Raw genomic sequence first — 16,792 nt, forward strand, 5'->3', positions numbered from 1 at the left:
ATTGTTGTCAGTGAGTGACGTAATGCGACGTATCGTATTCGCGAGATAATATCTAATTCGTGTGCGAAAACATCGCATTGTCCAATGAATTTTTCTCCAGTTTAATCGTTTCGAGGAAAGTTTGTAGATTTAAACGATGCTTATCCCCGATATCGGGTCGATACAGGAGCTGCCGCATGCGCAAGCGTGTCACGGAACAAGACGCACCGTTTGGTATTTATACGGTTCGAAGAAGGTTTTCGCCAAAATAACGGCAGGTTCACGGAAATAGTTGAACATGTTCGAGCTTTACGGAATGAATAAAGACGGTATGGTTTATCGGTCTCCACCACCGAGAAGAAAAGAAGTGGACATACTAGAGGTAATTGACCGCGAACGTTTCGTTTCTTCGTTAAATAGAAGTCACGGTTACGTTCTCGGTGACTTGACGATTCGCTGTGGTTCAGCCTGTTTGTGTCTGGGTTTGTAAAAGCGACGATCGTTTTTGAAAATTCTGAGGGAAGTTGGGCTATAGATGACCGTAGACTGTGAAATCGAAATGCCAGATTTTCTTTTATAATGAGATAACGATAACGTTACAGACCTGTCTACAGCTATCGTCGCCGGAGTTAATGAGAAAATTGCCTAATGGCGACGCGGTGCATCATGCAAAGGATCCAGGTGTTTCCACTTCCTTGGACAAAGATAAAGGTCCGCCGCGAGAAAACGGTACGTTTTGAATGAATTAACACGGCGTGTAGTCGAATCTGTACAAGGTAGCCGGTAAGTTAACCCTTAGGTCGCGAATGAAGGAACATAAATTGACTGGATTCATGCATACGATACAGGACGAAGTATGCTGCGAAGGTGGATAGTGATGGCAGGTTTCTTCTTTCTCGGATGCGCATTGGTCGCCGGTGTAGGATTACCGTTGGCTTTAGAGCTGCGAAGCTCGCACCTGTTGGAGGCCAGACTTCAAGTGGTGCGACGACTGTTATCTGAGATTCCTCTGGTCGATGGGTAACCGATATTTTTTTTCAAACGAGGTCGTTTCAGAAGGCGAAGGAGCACGGCGTTCTCCGTTCGCGTCGCCAGGAATCATAGTCAATTAACTATTTTCTGTCGATCCTTTCAGGCACAACGATTTCGCATGGAAACTCCGAAAGCATCGAGGAAGCACGAAATTACAAGATTTCCCGTTCGACGAGAACTTGTCGCGAAACGGGAGCTGGGGTCCTCTGTGGCAAACCGATCTGGTGCGATTGCAAGAAGGCATCGTCGGTGGTCAATTTTGGTCCGTATACGTGCCGTGCGAGGCACAGTTCCTTGACGCTGTTCAGCTCACCTTGGAGCAGATAGACGTGGTACGTCGATTAGCGTCAAGGTACCCGAAAAGAATGAGGCTGGTGACAAGCAGCAAGGAGCTGGAGAAAGCGCACAAGGACGGCGTGATCGGAAGTTTGGTAGGGATCGAGGGTGGTCACAGCATCGGCACCTCTATGGCGGTGCTTAGGAGCTTTCACCGACTCGGAGCGAGATACATGAGTTTGACGCACAAATGTAACACTCCGTGGTAAGTTTTGCCGAGCGTTGTTGAGACCGCGGAGAGTAGGAAACGCGCGAGACGATCGTATTGATTTTTGCGATGCTCTCTCAGGGCAGATTCGTGTACGACGGAGGATCCGACTTCGATCGCGTCGATGGACTTCCACAGCGACGGATTGTCGATGTTCGGCAAAGCAGTGGTCAGGGAGCTAAATCGGCTGGGAATGCTGGTGGATTTGTCGTACGTCTCGATAAGAGCGATGCGGGACGCTCTGACGATCACCAAAGCGCCGGTGATATTTTCCCATAGCGCGGCCAGAACTCTCTGTAATTCGTCCAGCAACGTTCCGGACGATGTGCTTGGTAACTTGGTGAGAAAAGTGTCAACGGTGAAACGAACTGTACACAACAACGCGTTCCGATCGATTCCTCTCGATTTCATGCTTTCCTCGTCGTTGGTGCGTTCGCGCGTAACAACGGGGTTGGGGGGAGTTCTTCTCGTTCGATTTCATCGTTGGTCATTTCGGTTTCTCTTTTCAGTCGGTGAATGGTGGTCTGGTTATGGTCAGCTTCGACGGGGCGCACTTAAGCTGCGGCGATAAAGCCTCCATGTACGACGTCATAGGTATGAGAGCCCGGTAACCCGTTAAATTATCGGGTATATGTATACATGTACACTCGTCGAGAAATCTCTTACACGTTGCTAGAAATGGATGAACACACGCGTGTCTATGCGAGAACGACCCGTATATGCTTGCTTTCCAGCTCACATCAATCATATCCGGCGAGTAGCTGGCGTAAACAACGTGGGTCTTGGGGCCGGTTACGACGGTATATTAAGGTTAGTAAGTTAACATTAACCTTTAGACAGCCGGAATTGTTTCATTGAAAAAAAGTGATCTTTTATGGCCAAAAATCTATGTATATGTGTACATATGTATAACATGTGCACTGTTGGAATTTCAAGTTTCGTTAATAATGCTTCCAAACGTGATACTCCCGGCAGCCTAAAAGTTAAACGTTCCAGCTACTATAATATATTCGAACAACTGTCTTGTCTCGATCGACGATAATAACACGCTACTCCACCCGTTGCGCTTCACGTTTATAGTCCGCCGGTCGAACTACCGGACGTTTCCGGTTATCCCCTGTTGTTGGCCGAATTAACGCGGGACCGAAGGTGGTCTGCTTCGGATATCAAGAAGTTGGTCGGCGGGAATCTGTTGAGGGTGTTCAGAGAGGTGGAGAGTTATGCGGCCACGGTAACGCATCAAACACCATCCGAAGAACTGATTCCCCAAGATCTCATCAAGGAGTCTGCCTACTGTAGGTACCACGACGCGTGAATCCGAGATCGCGACAACACTCCGCTCGAAGAATCTCACCAACTTTGTACACCACGTTTCATCTTTGTACCTGGATTACTCTGTTTTACATTTTTAATAACTAATAAAGTTAGTCGGGAATTCTGCGCCACGACTCTTTATCTGGTTTGTTCTCGTTCCGAATCGAGACGAAAGTGAACAACACCGCAATCGTAGCGTGAACGGGAACGAAAACGGTTCCGCGCAAGATTGCTCTCTTACGACCAAAAGGGATCTTCTAGCCTTTCGAGTTCAAGAGGCAATTTACCTTGTCATCGACGGAGCTGTCCTCGACGCGTGTTGGCCGTCTACGCAGAATCTATGTCGAAGCAATTATTTAATTTCATATCTATTTCAGAGCGGTTAACGAGTGCTGACGACTCAAGACACGATTGTGTTCTGTCTGATTTACTTGTCGAAACGTATACATTTCAGAAATTTCGCGCGAGTATGCCTACCGACTGTCGAAATTCTGTCACGATTATCCGGTTACGATCGTCGTTAGGACCGGTGTGATTTTAAACGAATCGTTTTCGTATTTTAGCTCGAAGCTTTGTTTCGGCTCGTATGACCGTGAAATCGTGGAACAAGGTGTATCTGCGAATGGTTTTGACTCATTGACGGCGGCCGTCACGACGTCAGTCGTTCCAAGGTAGGATAAGGATACTTTACATTCTTCTCAAAGTCTCGTAACCGCAATGGCTACAGTGAACAGCGGGTCCTCATTTACAATCTGACCCCCCCCCCCTCCCCCCATGGAATATACATATGTATGTACTGTACTTACACCATCTAACGTTCGTCACACGACAGAACATTATCGATAATCCGGTATTTCTTTTCGAATCATCGACAGCGATGAAGTTTACGAGGAGAATCGCGGGATTCGGAGAAAATGTATTCCGTTATCGTTCTTAATTTCCCAATGACAATCGTAGAAGAATACTGTCCTGAGAAACGCGCGTAAGGCGTTCTCGGAATTCGCGTATCGAGTATCGAAAATTCCGAAACAAAAACTTGAGTCTTTTGCCGGGCCAAAGAGACGGCAAAGAGCAATGAGGAGCGTTCGCGCGTTGGTGAGCGGCGCGCGGAGGCAGGGGTGTAAGAAAGAACGAAGGCGGGGGCGCGACCTCGTCTTCGCGCGATAAAGCGAATCGAATCTTTCTCGTGGAGCGGAGAGCGTGCCCGACGAAAAGAAATTTGTCTCATCCGCGACGTTCAGCTAAATAATAAATAGCACGTAACCGAACCGGTGGATCGAATCAAAGAGGACAGAAGCCCGAGATGAAACACCAACAACACGTTCCCTGTTCGCCGCGTTGCGTCGCGTCGTCACGGCGAATGACAACTGGCCGGCCAAATGAAACACGAGTTCCCCGAACGTTGACGAGCACCAGCGATACTCGACGATCTTGCCAGGACCGTGTACGTAAGTACGTACACACGACTTTTCGAACAACGAACGGAAGAAACGTCGAAGAGAACTGTCCGACCGTCGGACTCCGACGACGACCAAGCGGAGGGAGCACGTTCGGCGCTGGATGGCGGCGGGATGGCATCGCGCGGCGCGGAAGTGGTAGGGGATTCAAAGATTATCCTCTCCGGTTCACGAGCCCAAAGATCAGTTTAGTTTACTATCGGTTCCGCGTCGTACATCCTTCTTCGAATTTTGAAAAACACACACACACATACGGAAACAGGAGAAAACCGCGGAAAGATGCGGTAAATAAGGTTGAATCAGTGGAAAAAGAAGGTAAGAAGACAGCACGGCGGTTTATAATCCATCTTGTCGTTAGAATTGGGGGGGTGGGGGGAGAGGAGACGAGAGATTGACAGAAAGATCGAATTGGCGCGAACTTGAGACGAACCGTCGCGCCCGTCCTGTCGTTGTCCCGTAAACTTCGTCGAACAAGGAGAACTCCTCGACTATGGAAACATGAAGTTCAGTACGATGGAACGAAACGCGTTTTTTTAACGAATTCAATGACGTGAATTTCAATAACGTCGTTTTAGTCGGAACGACGACGCGTTTCGCGACGGGATAATCGTTTCTACGTGTATTCATTTCGTCCGGTTGAAGTTGAAACAAGCGGTCGACGAGTACGAGACAGTATTGGGGAAGAAACGGTCCAGCAAACAGACGAACGTGCATCTGAATATCCGTGGGCCACGTGTTTCTTGTGCATAGCCGACCGGAGTTGCGGTTGATCCGCTTCGCAGCGCGTAGGTACACGTTCGCGAGAAATTTGACCATCCCGTCGAAACCAAGAGATCTCGTAAAAATAGCCGCGGTGGCTGCTGCTGCTTACCACGTACGTATTTTTTCCTTTTTCTTCGCCGCGACAAAAATATACGGTTCGGATGAAGTTTAGGCGCGTCCCGTCCATCACTGTTCCTCTAAGCGAAGAGCGAACCGCGAGTCCTCGATTAGACCACACCAGCGAATAAGAAAACTAGACCGCGGTATCGTTCTAGGCGTCGAAAGAATCGCGTTCGATAACCGATGAGACGAGGACGCGCGCGTTCGATCGATAGATTCTCTACGATCATCGTGAAATCGTTAATTTTCCATTTCGGGATGATGTCTCTCGATTCTCGTTAAAAGGGCTTTCGGGATGCGACAGTAACGCTGATAACGGAAACTTTGTTCCAGACCGACTGACGGCAGCCGTGGAAAGGAAAATAGAGAGGAAGCGAGAGGATGAGATACAAGGTGAGAGAGGATTCGTTGACGTATTTTTCATTCGCGCGTTTACGAATACCAGCATTATAGTGTGGCCTCGCCGCATCACGGGGAACAAGGAATAATCGTAATCAGTCCCCTCTACACTCATAACTCTGCGTCGTCGTCGTCGTCGTTGGGCTTTCTTTCTTCCTTGGTTCGTCGTCTCCGGAGGCACCGATTTGCATAATATATGAGCCCGTATAAACGCTCGACGACGATCTAGACGCCTCCGTTTCTGCTTCGCGATCGTGATTTTTCATTTCTTATCTTATTGGTCTACAAACTTTTTTCCAGTCCTTGCACGAGTTTCGCACGGTGAGCAAGAAAACACGTGTACCACAGAGAAAAAGTGGTGGTCACGCGCGCGCACCGATGAATAGAGAACCACCGATCACGTTCATGGTCAATACCGATGCATTCCTTTTCGAGCTCGCAACTTAACTAGACACCGATAGACACACGGACGCATATGTATAATTTCATACTAGAACAAAAGGTGCTTCTACCGGAACTTATATTGGCTCTTAATTTATTATACTTTTCATGTTATACTCTATTGTCTGATATCGGATTATATATTATACAATTCAGTTTAACGTACATTCAACACCGGTAGTTCTAGTGTTAATCTTGCACGTACCTGCTACATATGTAGGTACATCTATTCGTTCGTCGAAAAGGAAAGGCGAGGTATCGCGCTAACGGATGATGATGATTGTCATCTTTGTCGAGGGTTTGTCAGCGATGACACTTTCGTTGTATAACTGGTTGGAGCACACTGTCGAGTAGTGTGTATATATATGTATAGACATTGTTTTATTGCATACGATATAGGTATCGACTGGTACGAAGAGACGAGTATCAGTCGTCGCCCATCGTGAACCGACTGCAATCGACGTCTGTACATCTATAATAACAGATGATTTTACGGTTACGAATTGCGTAGCGTAATCTCATCGTTCACTCCTCCCGATCACCTTCACCGACACATGTATCGCCTCCTCGCTGTTCCTATTAGCGAAGAGAATAACTCGTGGGATCCTGTCCGATGCGATACCCGTCACACCGTAAGACAAAAGCACAACGTTCGAATTATGCATCGATTTTCTTCTTGTTCCGAATAGACGGGTACACGCGGTACACGTGGTTTCGTAAGACCGGCAGCTTCCCCGTAATCTAGATCTCTCGCAGGCCAAACAGCCTCGAAAATATAGGTATATACAACCATTTTGCGATTCGCGAGTACATAACTCTTCTTCGAAATAGAGAATCGATAGCGGAGAATATTGTGGGCACAAGAAGAAGTGTGATACCGACGCGAGGTATACACAGTAATACAAACGCATCTGGGGCAAGGTGAAAAAATGATCGATCACATAACGAGAAGAGACTATGTATTTAATTGGATCGTATCGATCGCGTTTAGGGTTCGCCATTGCTCGTCGATCAGACGGACAGAGAGAGAGAGAGAGAGAGAGAGAGAGAGAGAGAGAGAGAGATTATGCAGAGAGGGTACAAAAGGTGGTAACATTTCCGTCGCTTTCCTGTTTCGCCAGGTGAACGATCCAGAGGGTCATGAAAGGGACGCGCAACACGTCGAAACGTTTGGGAACTCGATGGTTTCGTGGTAATTAAGCAACATTTTCTGATCATTCACGAACCTCCCGTTACAGACGGTTCTCTTCCGTTTGATTCGGATATAGGCAGCGCGAAACGAGGGACGAGAAAGAGTCGAGCCGAAAGGAGAAAACGAGATTGGTGATGATCGTTGGCTTGTTAATGTTAACCGTGATTGCGTTGGTGGTAACGCTAACCTTGCAGATAGCGGTTTTCCGCAAAGAAGAATACAAAGGGATGTGCCAGAGCGATGAATGCGTCAAGACAGGTACCGTACCGCACCGTACCGTACCAAAGCCGTCGCACAGTCTTCCTTCCTTCCTTCCTTCCTTGTTTTCTTCGTTTTTTTCCCGTCGACTGACCAACTTCGAACCAGCATTTACGTAACCATTCGTCTCTATGCTTTCGCAATCACGAATACATCTATCGACGCCGCACAATTTCCGTTCGTCGTTTCAGCCGCTAGAATAATAGAGGCGATGAACCGATCGGTAGATCCCTGTCGAGACTTTTACGAATTCGCTTGTGGTGGCTGGATCTCGAAGAATCCGATACCGCAGAGCCAAACCTCTTGGGATCAATTGAGCCTTCTCAGGGAACAGTTGCTCAAGAATCTGAGGGTCCTGCTCGAGGAACCGGACAAACCGAACGATCCGAGATCGGTGAAACTGGCCAGAGATTTGTACAAAACTTGCATGGACACTGGTAAGTAAAATATCATAAATGTACGGATATAGCGATCACGCGCAAAAATACTTGTATCCTATTCAATGGGTATTTTCAGCGAGCGTCGAAGCCTTGGGACTGAAACCGATCCACGACACACTGGCCAAGCTCGGTCTGCCGAAGGATCCACCGTCCCGTACAGACAACTGGGACGATCTCGAGATTTCGCGGATCGCTGGAACGGCTCAGAGGCTACTGGGCTTGGATCTGTTTGTGAACTTTTACGTGAGCGAAGACGTTCGGGATACTACGAGAAACCGAATGATGGTAAGCCATCTATCTACCAAGGGGGTATTGTCTGTCTCTTCGGTCCACGAACGATTCTCTACGATCGCCATCGTGACTTTCAGATGGAACAATCGTCCCCGGGATTCAGCGAGCGTTATTTACTCGAACCTCAACGGTTTAGCGCGGAATTAAACGAATACAAAAAGTACGTCAGAGCTATGGTCGAGCTAGCTGGTGCCGGAAATCGGAGCGTTTCCTTTGCCAATGAAATTTTACATTTTAGTACGAAAGTCGCCAAGGTACGTGCATACAGTCCACCGCCGTAAGTACCTATACATGTACATACATATTTGCCTTTGGTCGTTTTTCGCACAGTCATTCCGTGTACAGATCATGGCGACATCGGAACAAAGACGGAGCGCAAGTTATCTGTTCCACGACCTAACTATCGAAGAATTGCAACAATTCACGGATCTGCACGCGCAACAGGTGATCGACTGTTTGATCGTAAAGCACACAGCCTTTCGAGCGATACATTATTACTTTGTAAACGATAACAAAGTATGTATCTGTTTCTCGGGTCGCGTCAGTGGAACTGGACGGAATACGTGCAGGCTGTTTTCGATGATACGAACGCGACGATAAACACCGGAACTGATCGCGCGATCGTGATAGATCTACGGTATCTGCAGAAATTGCCCGAACTGTTGGCGATCACACCGCCCTACACTATAGGTATACATATTGTACATTCCCGTCGTTGTCACTGCGCGTGTCTTCGCCGTTACGTGTCCCGCGATAGAATAAATTTCTCCCCGAGAGAAAAAGAAAAGTAAACAAAAAAAAACTCGAAACGCGACGGTGTTTCAGCACGTTTCCTCTGGTGGAGCATTTACTCGACGGTCGCTCCGTTGACGTTACAACGATTCCGTGACCTGGGATTCGAATTCTCGCAAAAAGTGTTCGGGCTGAAAGAGAAGCGACCTAGATGGAAGGATTGCACCGGAAACGCGAACGCGAACTTCGGTATGGCGCTCAGTTACGTGTACGCGGAGAAGCATTTCAACGAGCGGTCACGGGAAAAGGTCTGCTGGTTTTACCTTTTTTTTTTTTTTAGAGCCTCCATCACCTTGAACCGATCACGTTTTTTTTCAGGCTTTGGAGATGTTGCTCGACGTGAAGGACGCATTCGACGAGATGCTCGGAGAACTGGACTGGATGGACGTCGCTACGAGAACTCGAGCACACGACAAGTTGCGCGCGATCAGACCGTTCGTAGGGATTCCGGAATGGATCACCGATTCGGACAAACTGGACAAATATTACGAAGGGGTGAGCGCTACACGTTTGGTGAATCATGGAGAATCCGAGTTTATGGATCAGAAAACACATTACAATTGTACATGATATACATACACGTATACATATGTATACAGACGGAGATTGTGCCGGGAAGATTGTTCGAGACGTTTTTGAAGCTGACCGACGCAGGGATCAAGAAAAGTTTGAACGGTTTGCGTAAGAAGCCGGACAAAGATCGGTGGATATCGACGGGTACGGCGGTAAACGCGTTCTATAGCGCGATATTAAACTCTGTGAGTAAGTATCCAAAGTCACGATCCGGTGTCGATGTCCTTGTGTTTCTCTTGTTTGCTCTCGCTCGATCTTACACACATACTATATATTACGGTACGCTTCCCTCGTCTTGCAGCTTTCCCGGCCGGCATTTTGAATCCTCCATTTTATGGAAACGGCCTAGAGTACGTACCAATAGATATACCCTAACGCAAACACTTTCGTTTTTTTATTCTTTTCGCTCCGGTGCCTGCCTTTTAATGTTCTACGCGTCCTGCAGGTCCATCAATTACGGGGCCATGGGCGCGATCATGGGTCACGAGCTCACTCACGGATTCGACAACCAAGGTATCCGCCACCGTTCCTAAATCGACACTTTCCTGCCATCGACGTTATTCCACTCGTAGAAAGTAGAAAAAACAATTAACGTACCATTACACTGACCACTACTACTACTACTACTACTACTACTACTACTACTACTACTACTACTACTACTACTACTAATTAGTAACATAGCCAGCCTGTCGATTGCACAATCTTTTCTTTGCGCCGTTAAGGCCGTAGATACGACGAAACCGGGAATCTCAAGCAGTGGTGGAGCGAGGAAACGTTGCAACATTATCAGAAGAAAGTTGAGTGCATAATTAAACAATACAATGACTATCGGGTACCAGAGCTGGACAACAATTTCACGGTAAGTATTATCCTTGCGGGGTCGCTAGACAAGAAGATTTGTGCCAAGGTGTATACAATCCGGATGCAATTCGGACGGGCTCCACTAATAACGAGTCTGTTCTTTTGTTTTCGTCATTCAGGTAAACGGCGTCAACACCCAGGGAGAGAACATAGCCGACAACGGTGGTATACGGGAGGCTTACAGGGCCTATCGGAAACTCGAAACACGATCCCCGATTGTCCGACAAGCTCTGCCCGGACTCGCCAAATACACACGGAATCAGCTGTTTTTCTTGGGTTTCGCACAAGTAAGACTTTCTATAATAACTATCAGCCAACAAATTATACGACAATTTTTGCTTTTCCCTTCCATCTTTATTTCTCTGACACTTCATTCGCAACTTTTTGCACCATTCGGAAATCATACAAACTGACCCCACCAATCTACATATACCATACACGTATATATCTGTACTTCACAGGTCTGGTGCGGTAATTACACAAATGGGGCTCTAAAATCGAAACTGATAGAAGGGGTTCACGCACCGAATCACTTCAGAGTTATCGGGACGCTGTCAAACAATGCGGATTTTGCGAAAGCGTGGAATTGTCCAGTCGGAAGTCTCATGAACCCACCTGATAAGTGTATTTTCTGGTGAACGATGATCAAACCAATTGTATCGTCTAATCAAACATCACAGTGTAGTTATTCAAAGTTTCGCATTGTTTCGCCTACGCATGCATTACAATATTGGGGAATACGTACCCGCGATATACTTACGTCAAGTGTAACGAGATTCGGTCAGACTGATTCGTAGGAACTAACGTGAACTTAACATACTGTTTGACCATATTTGTAAATATTATACAAAATGTGAATAAAAATTTTTTAACCGGTTCATCTTCCTCGACGTCTAATACCGTTTCATTGCTTAATCTTCTTCTTCTTCTTCTTCTTCTTCTTGGGAATTGTTCCAACCATCGTCGATTCTATCGTCGTTGTCTTTCTCCTCTTTTGTGGAAATACTTCCTCGTCGTTATCTTTCGATCGTATCGATTTCTTTTTTAACCTCTTAACAGTTACGTTATCCACTTTGAAATTACCGTCCCCATTTAATGCTTTTGCTCCTTTTGAAGATGGTTTATCGGTTTTCCTTTTCTTTTTCTCGACAATGATCTCCTGTTCATTTTCGATCATCCAATTTGCTGATTTTTTCTTTTTCTTCGGAACGTTCATGATTATACAGCACTCCTCCTCCTCCTCCTCCTCCTCCTCCTCCTCCTCTCCTTCCTCTCTTACTTTTTTCTTTAAAGTCGATACCTTTCTTTTCTTATCGCATAAACTCGGAACATCCTCTTTTCCCGTACTTCTTCTCTTCTTCTTTTTCTTTTCCATCAATCCCATTCGAGGAACTGTAACCGACGTTACATCCCAATCCCCTTCCTTTTCTATAACGACCTCCTGGCGTAACCGAAATTTTATCCGTTTAGCCTGCTCTTGCTCGTCTTCCAATTTAACTTCATTGTACCATATGATATTGTTGCACGGCATTGCGAGAGTCAGGCAGGTAATTCTAGCGCCACAATTCACGCTCTGCAACATGTCCAATCTATTTTTGCTGTATCTCCAAAGTTTTATCTCACCAGAACTCGAAGCAGTTACCAATAAGTTGTCCTTAAAAGCCATACATTTTACTCTAATGTCATGAGCCAACGCTTCCACAGTTTGTTCTGACTTCTCGAGATCGTAAAATCTAATCTGACCGTTTTCTAAACCGACAGCGATTAAATTGTCCCTCAAGAATTCTACGCAAACGATTTTTACATCCAATTTAATCTCGCTGTCGATTCCAGCCAATTCTACCGAATATATGTCTATTCGTTGATTTACAGCGAGCAAATACTTTTCACCGTTCGGACTCCATTTCAGAACAGTTACGTTTCGTGCGTCCAATTTTAATCGCGGTGTCAAGTTGGTCGCGTACGCCTGTCTTCCTTTCACTAAATTCCAAGTTCGAAGAATTCCGTCAGCTCCTGTAGATAAAGCGATTTTTCCGGTAGGATGGATTGCCATGGTATTAACCGCTAAACCTTTGTGTGGTTTCTTCCAATGTTTGTCAATTTGCCAGTTACCACATCGAATCGCAACTATACTGCCGTCGTTGCTGCATGTAAACATATGAGACGCTTCCGGAGTAAACGCGATGCAGTTCACTGTATCTACATGAACAAAAAAAGAGTAAGAGAAACTATCTTACAAAGAAACTTACTGTCTTTGCTTACCGTTATGGTGTACCAATTTGCCAGATTCGAGTCTGTAACGCATATTGTATAAACAAACAGAGTCGTCTGCACCTCCGGACGTTAAATAATGTTTATTAGTTGCAATGCTCCGCACACTAGCCACATGACTGTGCGTCGCAAATGTTCTTTCCATTTTGTATTCCTGAAAATTTATCGATTAATTAATAAATAAAAACATTAACATACTAGCGAAACGCACACCGGCAGCGAAAGGGTTCAAAATTGCGCCTTAAGAAAACAAAATATAACCTGCGAAATTATAAGAGTGAGATAAATCTGCACTTACATTGACGATACTGTTCACTTTATAACCGAGCACGTATTGCTCATACGTTCCTACAACTATTTCAAACGGATCCGGCATCTTTAAATCTAAATACACAATTTTACAGAAACTTTTCAGTCACCATGCAGAACATAAATTCGTCTGCACGTGCACACCACAAAAACTACTGCAAGTGTGAAGCGTACCGCAGCTATATGCAGAGCCCAACACAGAAACGAAAGTTGTGGTCCTAAGTACAGTCATAGATAAGTAATATGGCTGTGGTACTACGCCACGTAAATCTCAATCATTCACCATAAACGAAATACATAGATATAGGTCTCATCCATGGATCTGACTCATTATCTAGTGACAAGAGTGTAATACTAAATACTACTTGACTAGTATAAGTATAGTTCAGTCGTTTTACCCTAGTGCCGGTAGATGCCGTCAGCACTTCAATGCAAAACAAATTAATTATTAATTATTTTACCCAAACATATCTTAAAACTAATCAACAATCAGCTGTCACTAGTTGAGTCTAACGACAGGTTCCTAAAATAATATCCATGTATGTAATGATTTGTACACCTACGAGCAAACTCGGCTTCCGCTAGGGGAAAAAGTGACGTAGGTGATGGGCCTCCAGTATCTGGAATAAATTTACCAAGTGATAGGAGATTTTTAATCTACGCCGTTTTTTCCCCTAGTGGAAATATATACGTATATACGTATGTATATATATATATATATTAGACGAATATCCTATATATATATGTATATATATATTTCCTGTAGTACAAGTTTTTTAAATCTCACTTATCGTTACATATATAAAATAAGATATTGCATAAAACTATCATAATCAAAAGTTATTAATGCACACATTATTGATTCGACACTTGGTAAACAATCCAATAACACTTCATAATACATTCAATCAATTTATTGGCGCATGGTGAGAGTGATGTTTCAGAGTTTGTCCAAGTTTATTGACACGGATTGAGAAATTACTGTTTTTCGTGCACGTGTCATTACTTCGATTTTGCTTCGATTGACTTCGATTAACATTATTTTCAATTTAAACTTTTCGTACTAAAATTTCTTATTTCAATGCTCTAAACTCGAAGCTACTAAAGCATTCTATGATAGATCATGATAGATATACATACATAGATATATGTAATACGGTATGGTGAAATGTCGTTTCTAATACGAGAGCTCTATTCACGTTGTCTAACCCCATTTCTTCAATCTTCGAAAATCAGTCAAAATTTATTTAGGAAATATTCTCTACCGAGGCTGATTCTAAATATGAATGAAGCAGTTTTCAGATACGATGAAGGTAGTGACAAGTTTGAAGTGATGCTTCGTTACGTTAACACTGATTTAAATGTTGACAGACAATTCAATTTCAATAGAAACGTGAACGAACCAATAAATCATTTTCTTCGGAGATTAGAAAGCAATATACAAAGTTTAACGATAAAGAAGCTTAAAAGAAAGAACAAAGGAAAAAGTATTAATACAGACACGATGGACAACTTGTTGAATAATGTCGAAAATAAAAGGATCAAGTTTGTAAAAGACAATTCTATCCTCGATGGAAATCTTACTTGTAAGGCAATCCTAGAGGATTTGTCGAATGTGAAATTAATCATTTTCGACACAGAATATAAGTTGATACAGAACACACCAATTGTTACTAATATAAAATTGCCATTGTGTATTTTGGTTGGTTTTCTTACTTATCCCTCAAAATTTGTAACAATGCACGTTGATAAAACAATATCAGCTTTTGACTGGTATAAAATGGAAACAAATAAATGGATTCACGTTGGAGAAGGCTATTTTTATATACCTACCGCCTCTGATGTAGGATGTAAATTAAAACTAAAATGTGTACCAAGAAAAGGTGATCAGACTGGACCAGCAATAGAAATTATATCTAATGGTAAAGTAGAAGCTGGACCAGGAGTTTGTCCTTTTGAAATTAGACATTGTTTTACCAAAACGAAATTGTCAGGTAAAAGGTAAACGTTTTGGAAATAAGTTATCATTACAACCATATTTGGCCTCAGGTAAACATTTGTAATTTGTTTTAATTATAGCTTTAGGGTAACGTCCTATAATATTTTGGCAAATGTGTATTCATTAACTGATGTATCTAAGGATGTATTGTATCCATACTGTCCAGAGTATGCCTTATCTATGGATTACAGAAAACTGCTGATTCTCAAAGAATTAAGAGGTACATTTTCATTAATAGAAAATATTTCACCTTTATTGGGAAAACGAATATATTATTTAAATAACTATAATAAATTATTACAGGATACAATGCAGATATTATATGTCTGCAGGAAGTTGAAAATAAAGTTTTTGAAAATGATCTATTACCAGCTTTGTCTATATTGAACTACAGTGGCATATGTAATCTTAAAAATGATCTGCAAGAAGGACTTGCAGTTTTTTATAATCAGGATAGATTTGACCAATTGAATTGCAGTTATAGCATTCTTTCTCAAGGCACAGATTTAAGTGAATTCAATATTACTTGGTTACAGATAGAAAATGAAAACGTGAAACAGGCTTTTCTAAATAGAAATACAGTTATACAGGTATTTGAAAATAATTTTTAATTGATCCATTCTGTATATTATACGTATACATGAATCATATTGCAGGCAATAGCACTACGATCCAAAGAAAACTCAGAAATCTTAGTTGTTGGGAATACGCATTTATTTTTTCGTTCAGATGCGGACCATATACGATTGCTGCAGGCATATTATGGGTTAATGTATTTACAGAAATTTTCCCGAGAAATAAAGAAAGAAGTAAGTGCATTCACAAAATATTCAAATACAAATGTACACAATTATAATATATTTTGAAGGATTAAATATACTTTCAGAATCTTGAATGCAACGTTAGCATCGTGTACTGTGGAGATTTTAACAGCGCGCCATACAATGGTATTTATCAATTAATGACTCAAAAATATATACCAGAAGACTATGCTGATTGGAAATCTAGTAAGTTAATTTTTGCAACAGTATAGAGATATACACAGATGATACATACATGAGAGTTTGTTCAAATGCTTTTTCATAATTTTATTACAGGTCCCAATGAACACATAAAAAACGTTACCTTGCAGCACAATATTAGTTTCTCTAGTGCTTGTGGTACTCCAGAATACACAAATTACACAGCAAACTTTTCTGGATGCTTGGATTATATATTTTATCAAAACGATTACTTAGAAGTTGAACAAGTTATTCCAATGCCAAGTAAAGAAGAGCTTAGTTTACACACAGGCCTTCCATCTGTTGTATTTCCAAGCGATCATATTTCTTTGTGCGCCGATTTAAAATGGTTAAAATAAAAATCAACACCTTTTTGAAACATGTTTTTCAAGTTTATTTAACATTTATACTTGACCATTTTTGTAGTCAATAAAAAGAATTTAGCAACTTTTCGGGAATTCTATGGTTCCTGAAGGTCTTGTCGAGGAATCTAGGAATATTTACCAATATCTATAAAGCGATAATGTATCTTCTAATTTATTACTAAATTGTACATTGTCTCATACGAGTTTTTTTGTTTAATCATTTATGTGGTGTACATATATATCGCACTCGCACTTCTCCTGCTTTTTTTGTTATCGAAATGTGCAATCGGACGCCAACGTAGACTCACTGAATACAGCATTAAGCTTCTCTACCCGTACAAGTTAAACGTTTTATGAAAGCCAGTTATTATGTTTTTTGATATTCGAAT

The 16,792-nt window shown here is 43.0% G+C and overlaps 4 protein-coding genes across 4 annotated transcripts; 3 read left to right on the top strand and 1 right to left on the bottom strand.

The window, feature by feature from the left end:
• The first annotated feature begins 277 nt into the window (after positions 1–277).
• On the top strand, positions 278–2,991 carry LOC107191695 (dipeptidase 1-like). Its single transcript, XM_015580794.1, has 8 exons — positions 278–361; positions 582–708; positions 828–999; positions 1,115–1,552; positions 1,637–1,895; positions 2,065–2,149; positions 2,290–2,365; positions 2,636–2,991. Exons 1-8 carry the CDS (start codon positions 278–280, stop codon positions 2,868–2,870), a joined length of 1,476 nt encoding a protein of 491 aa, XP_015436280.1. The 3' UTR covers positions 2,871–2,991.
• A 1,429-nt stretch (positions 2,992–4,420) lies between these two features.
• Positions 4,421–11,114, top strand: LOC107191610 (neprilysin-11-like). The gene is made up of 17 exons (XM_015580683.1): positions 4,421–4,641; positions 5,542–5,601; positions 7,170–7,240; positions 7,317–7,498; positions 7,690–7,935; positions 8,015–8,223; positions 8,307–8,483; positions 8,575–8,673; positions 8,775–8,919; positions 9,055–9,269; positions 9,340–9,516; positions 9,621–9,783; positions 9,896–9,944; positions 10,040–10,107; positions 10,320–10,456; positions 10,578–10,745; positions 10,920–11,114. Exons 2-17 carry the CDS (start codon positions 5,590–5,592, stop codon positions 11,094–11,096), a joined length of 2,295 nt encoding a protein of 764 aa, XP_015436169.1. The 5' UTR covers positions 4,421–4,641; positions 5,542–5,589; the 3' UTR covers positions 11,097–11,114.
• A 248-nt stretch (positions 11,115–11,362) lies between these two features.
• Positions 11,363–13,186, bottom strand: LOC107191585 (p21-activated protein kinase-interacting protein 1-like). Its single transcript, XM_015580647.1, has 3 exons — positions 13,028–13,186; positions 12,721–12,883; positions 11,363–12,657 (listed from the first exon to the last, which is right to left on the bottom strand). Exons 1-3 carry the CDS (start codon positions 13,103–13,105, stop codon positions 11,363–11,365), a joined length of 1,536 nt encoding a protein of 511 aa, XP_015436133.1. The 5' UTR covers positions 13,106–13,186.
• Positions 13,187–14,165: 979 nt separating this feature from the next.
• LOC107191697 (2',5'-phosphodiesterase 12-like) lies at positions 14,166–16,399 on the top strand. Its single transcript, XM_015580796.1, has 6 exons — positions 14,166–15,039; positions 15,118–15,257; positions 15,341–15,627; positions 15,694–15,846; positions 15,924–16,044; positions 16,135–16,399. Exons 1-6 carry the CDS (start codon positions 14,207–14,209, stop codon positions 16,395–16,397), a joined length of 1,797 nt encoding a protein of 598 aa, XP_015436282.1. The 5' UTR covers positions 14,166–14,206; the 3' UTR covers positions 16,398–16,399.
• Positions 16,400–16,792: the final 393 nt, after the last annotated feature.

Source organism: Dufourea novaeangliae, unplaced genomic scaffold (assembly GCF_001272555.1).
Source record: "Dufourea novaeangliae isolate 0120121106 unplaced genomic scaffold, ASM127255v1 scaffold228, whole genome shotgun sequence".
Taxonomy (NCBI): Eukaryota; Metazoa; Arthropoda; class Insecta; order Hymenoptera; family Halictidae; genus Dufourea; species Dufourea novaeangliae.

Bases quoted from the DNA above. Each gene is read 5' to 3' on its own strand.
- LOC107191695 (XM_015580794.1), top strand. From the start codon at position 278: ATGTTCGAGCTTTACGGAATGAATAAAGACGGTATGGTTTATCGGTCT. The intron at 709-827 runs GTACGTTTTGAA...CATACGATACAG, and splicing joins AGGTCCGCCGCGAGAAAACG to GACGAAGTATGCTGCGAAGG. The intron at 2,366-2,635 runs GTTAGTAAGTTA...TCACGTTTATAG, and splicing joins GGTTACGACGGTATATTAAG to TCCGCCGGTCGAACTACCGG.
- LOC107191610 (XM_015580683.1), top strand. The intron at 8,920-9,054 runs GTATACATATTG...ACGGTGTTTCAG, and splicing joins CACACCGCCCTACACTATAG to CACGTTTCCTCTGGTGGAGC. The intron at 9,517-9,620 runs GTGAGCGCTACA...ATATGTATACAG, and splicing joins TGGACAAATATTACGAAGGG to ACGGAGATTGTGCCGGGAAG.
- LOC107191585 (XM_015580647.1), bottom strand. From the start codon at position 13,105: ATGCCGGATCCGTTTGAAATAGTTGTAGGAACGTATGAGCAATACGTG. The intron at 12,884-13,027 runs GTAAGTGCAGAT...ATAAATTTTCAG, and splicing joins AAGTGAACAGTATCGTCAAT to GAATACAAAATGGAAAGAAC. The intron at 12,658-12,720 runs GTAAGCAAAGAC...TTGTTCATGTAG, and splicing joins CAAATTGGTACACCATAACG to ATACAGTGAACTGCATCGCG.
- LOC107191697 (XM_015580796.1), top strand. From the start codon at position 14,207: ATGTCGTTTCTAATACGAGAGCTCTATTCACGTTGTCTAACCCCATTT. The intron at 15,628-15,693 runs GTATTTGAAAAT...ATCATATTGCAG, and splicing joins ATAGAAATACAGTTATACAG to GCAATAGCACTACGATCCAA. The intron at 15,847-15,923 runs GTAAGTGCATTC...ATATACTTTCAG, and splicing joins CCCGAGAAATAAAGAAAGAA to AATCTTGAATGCAACGTTAG.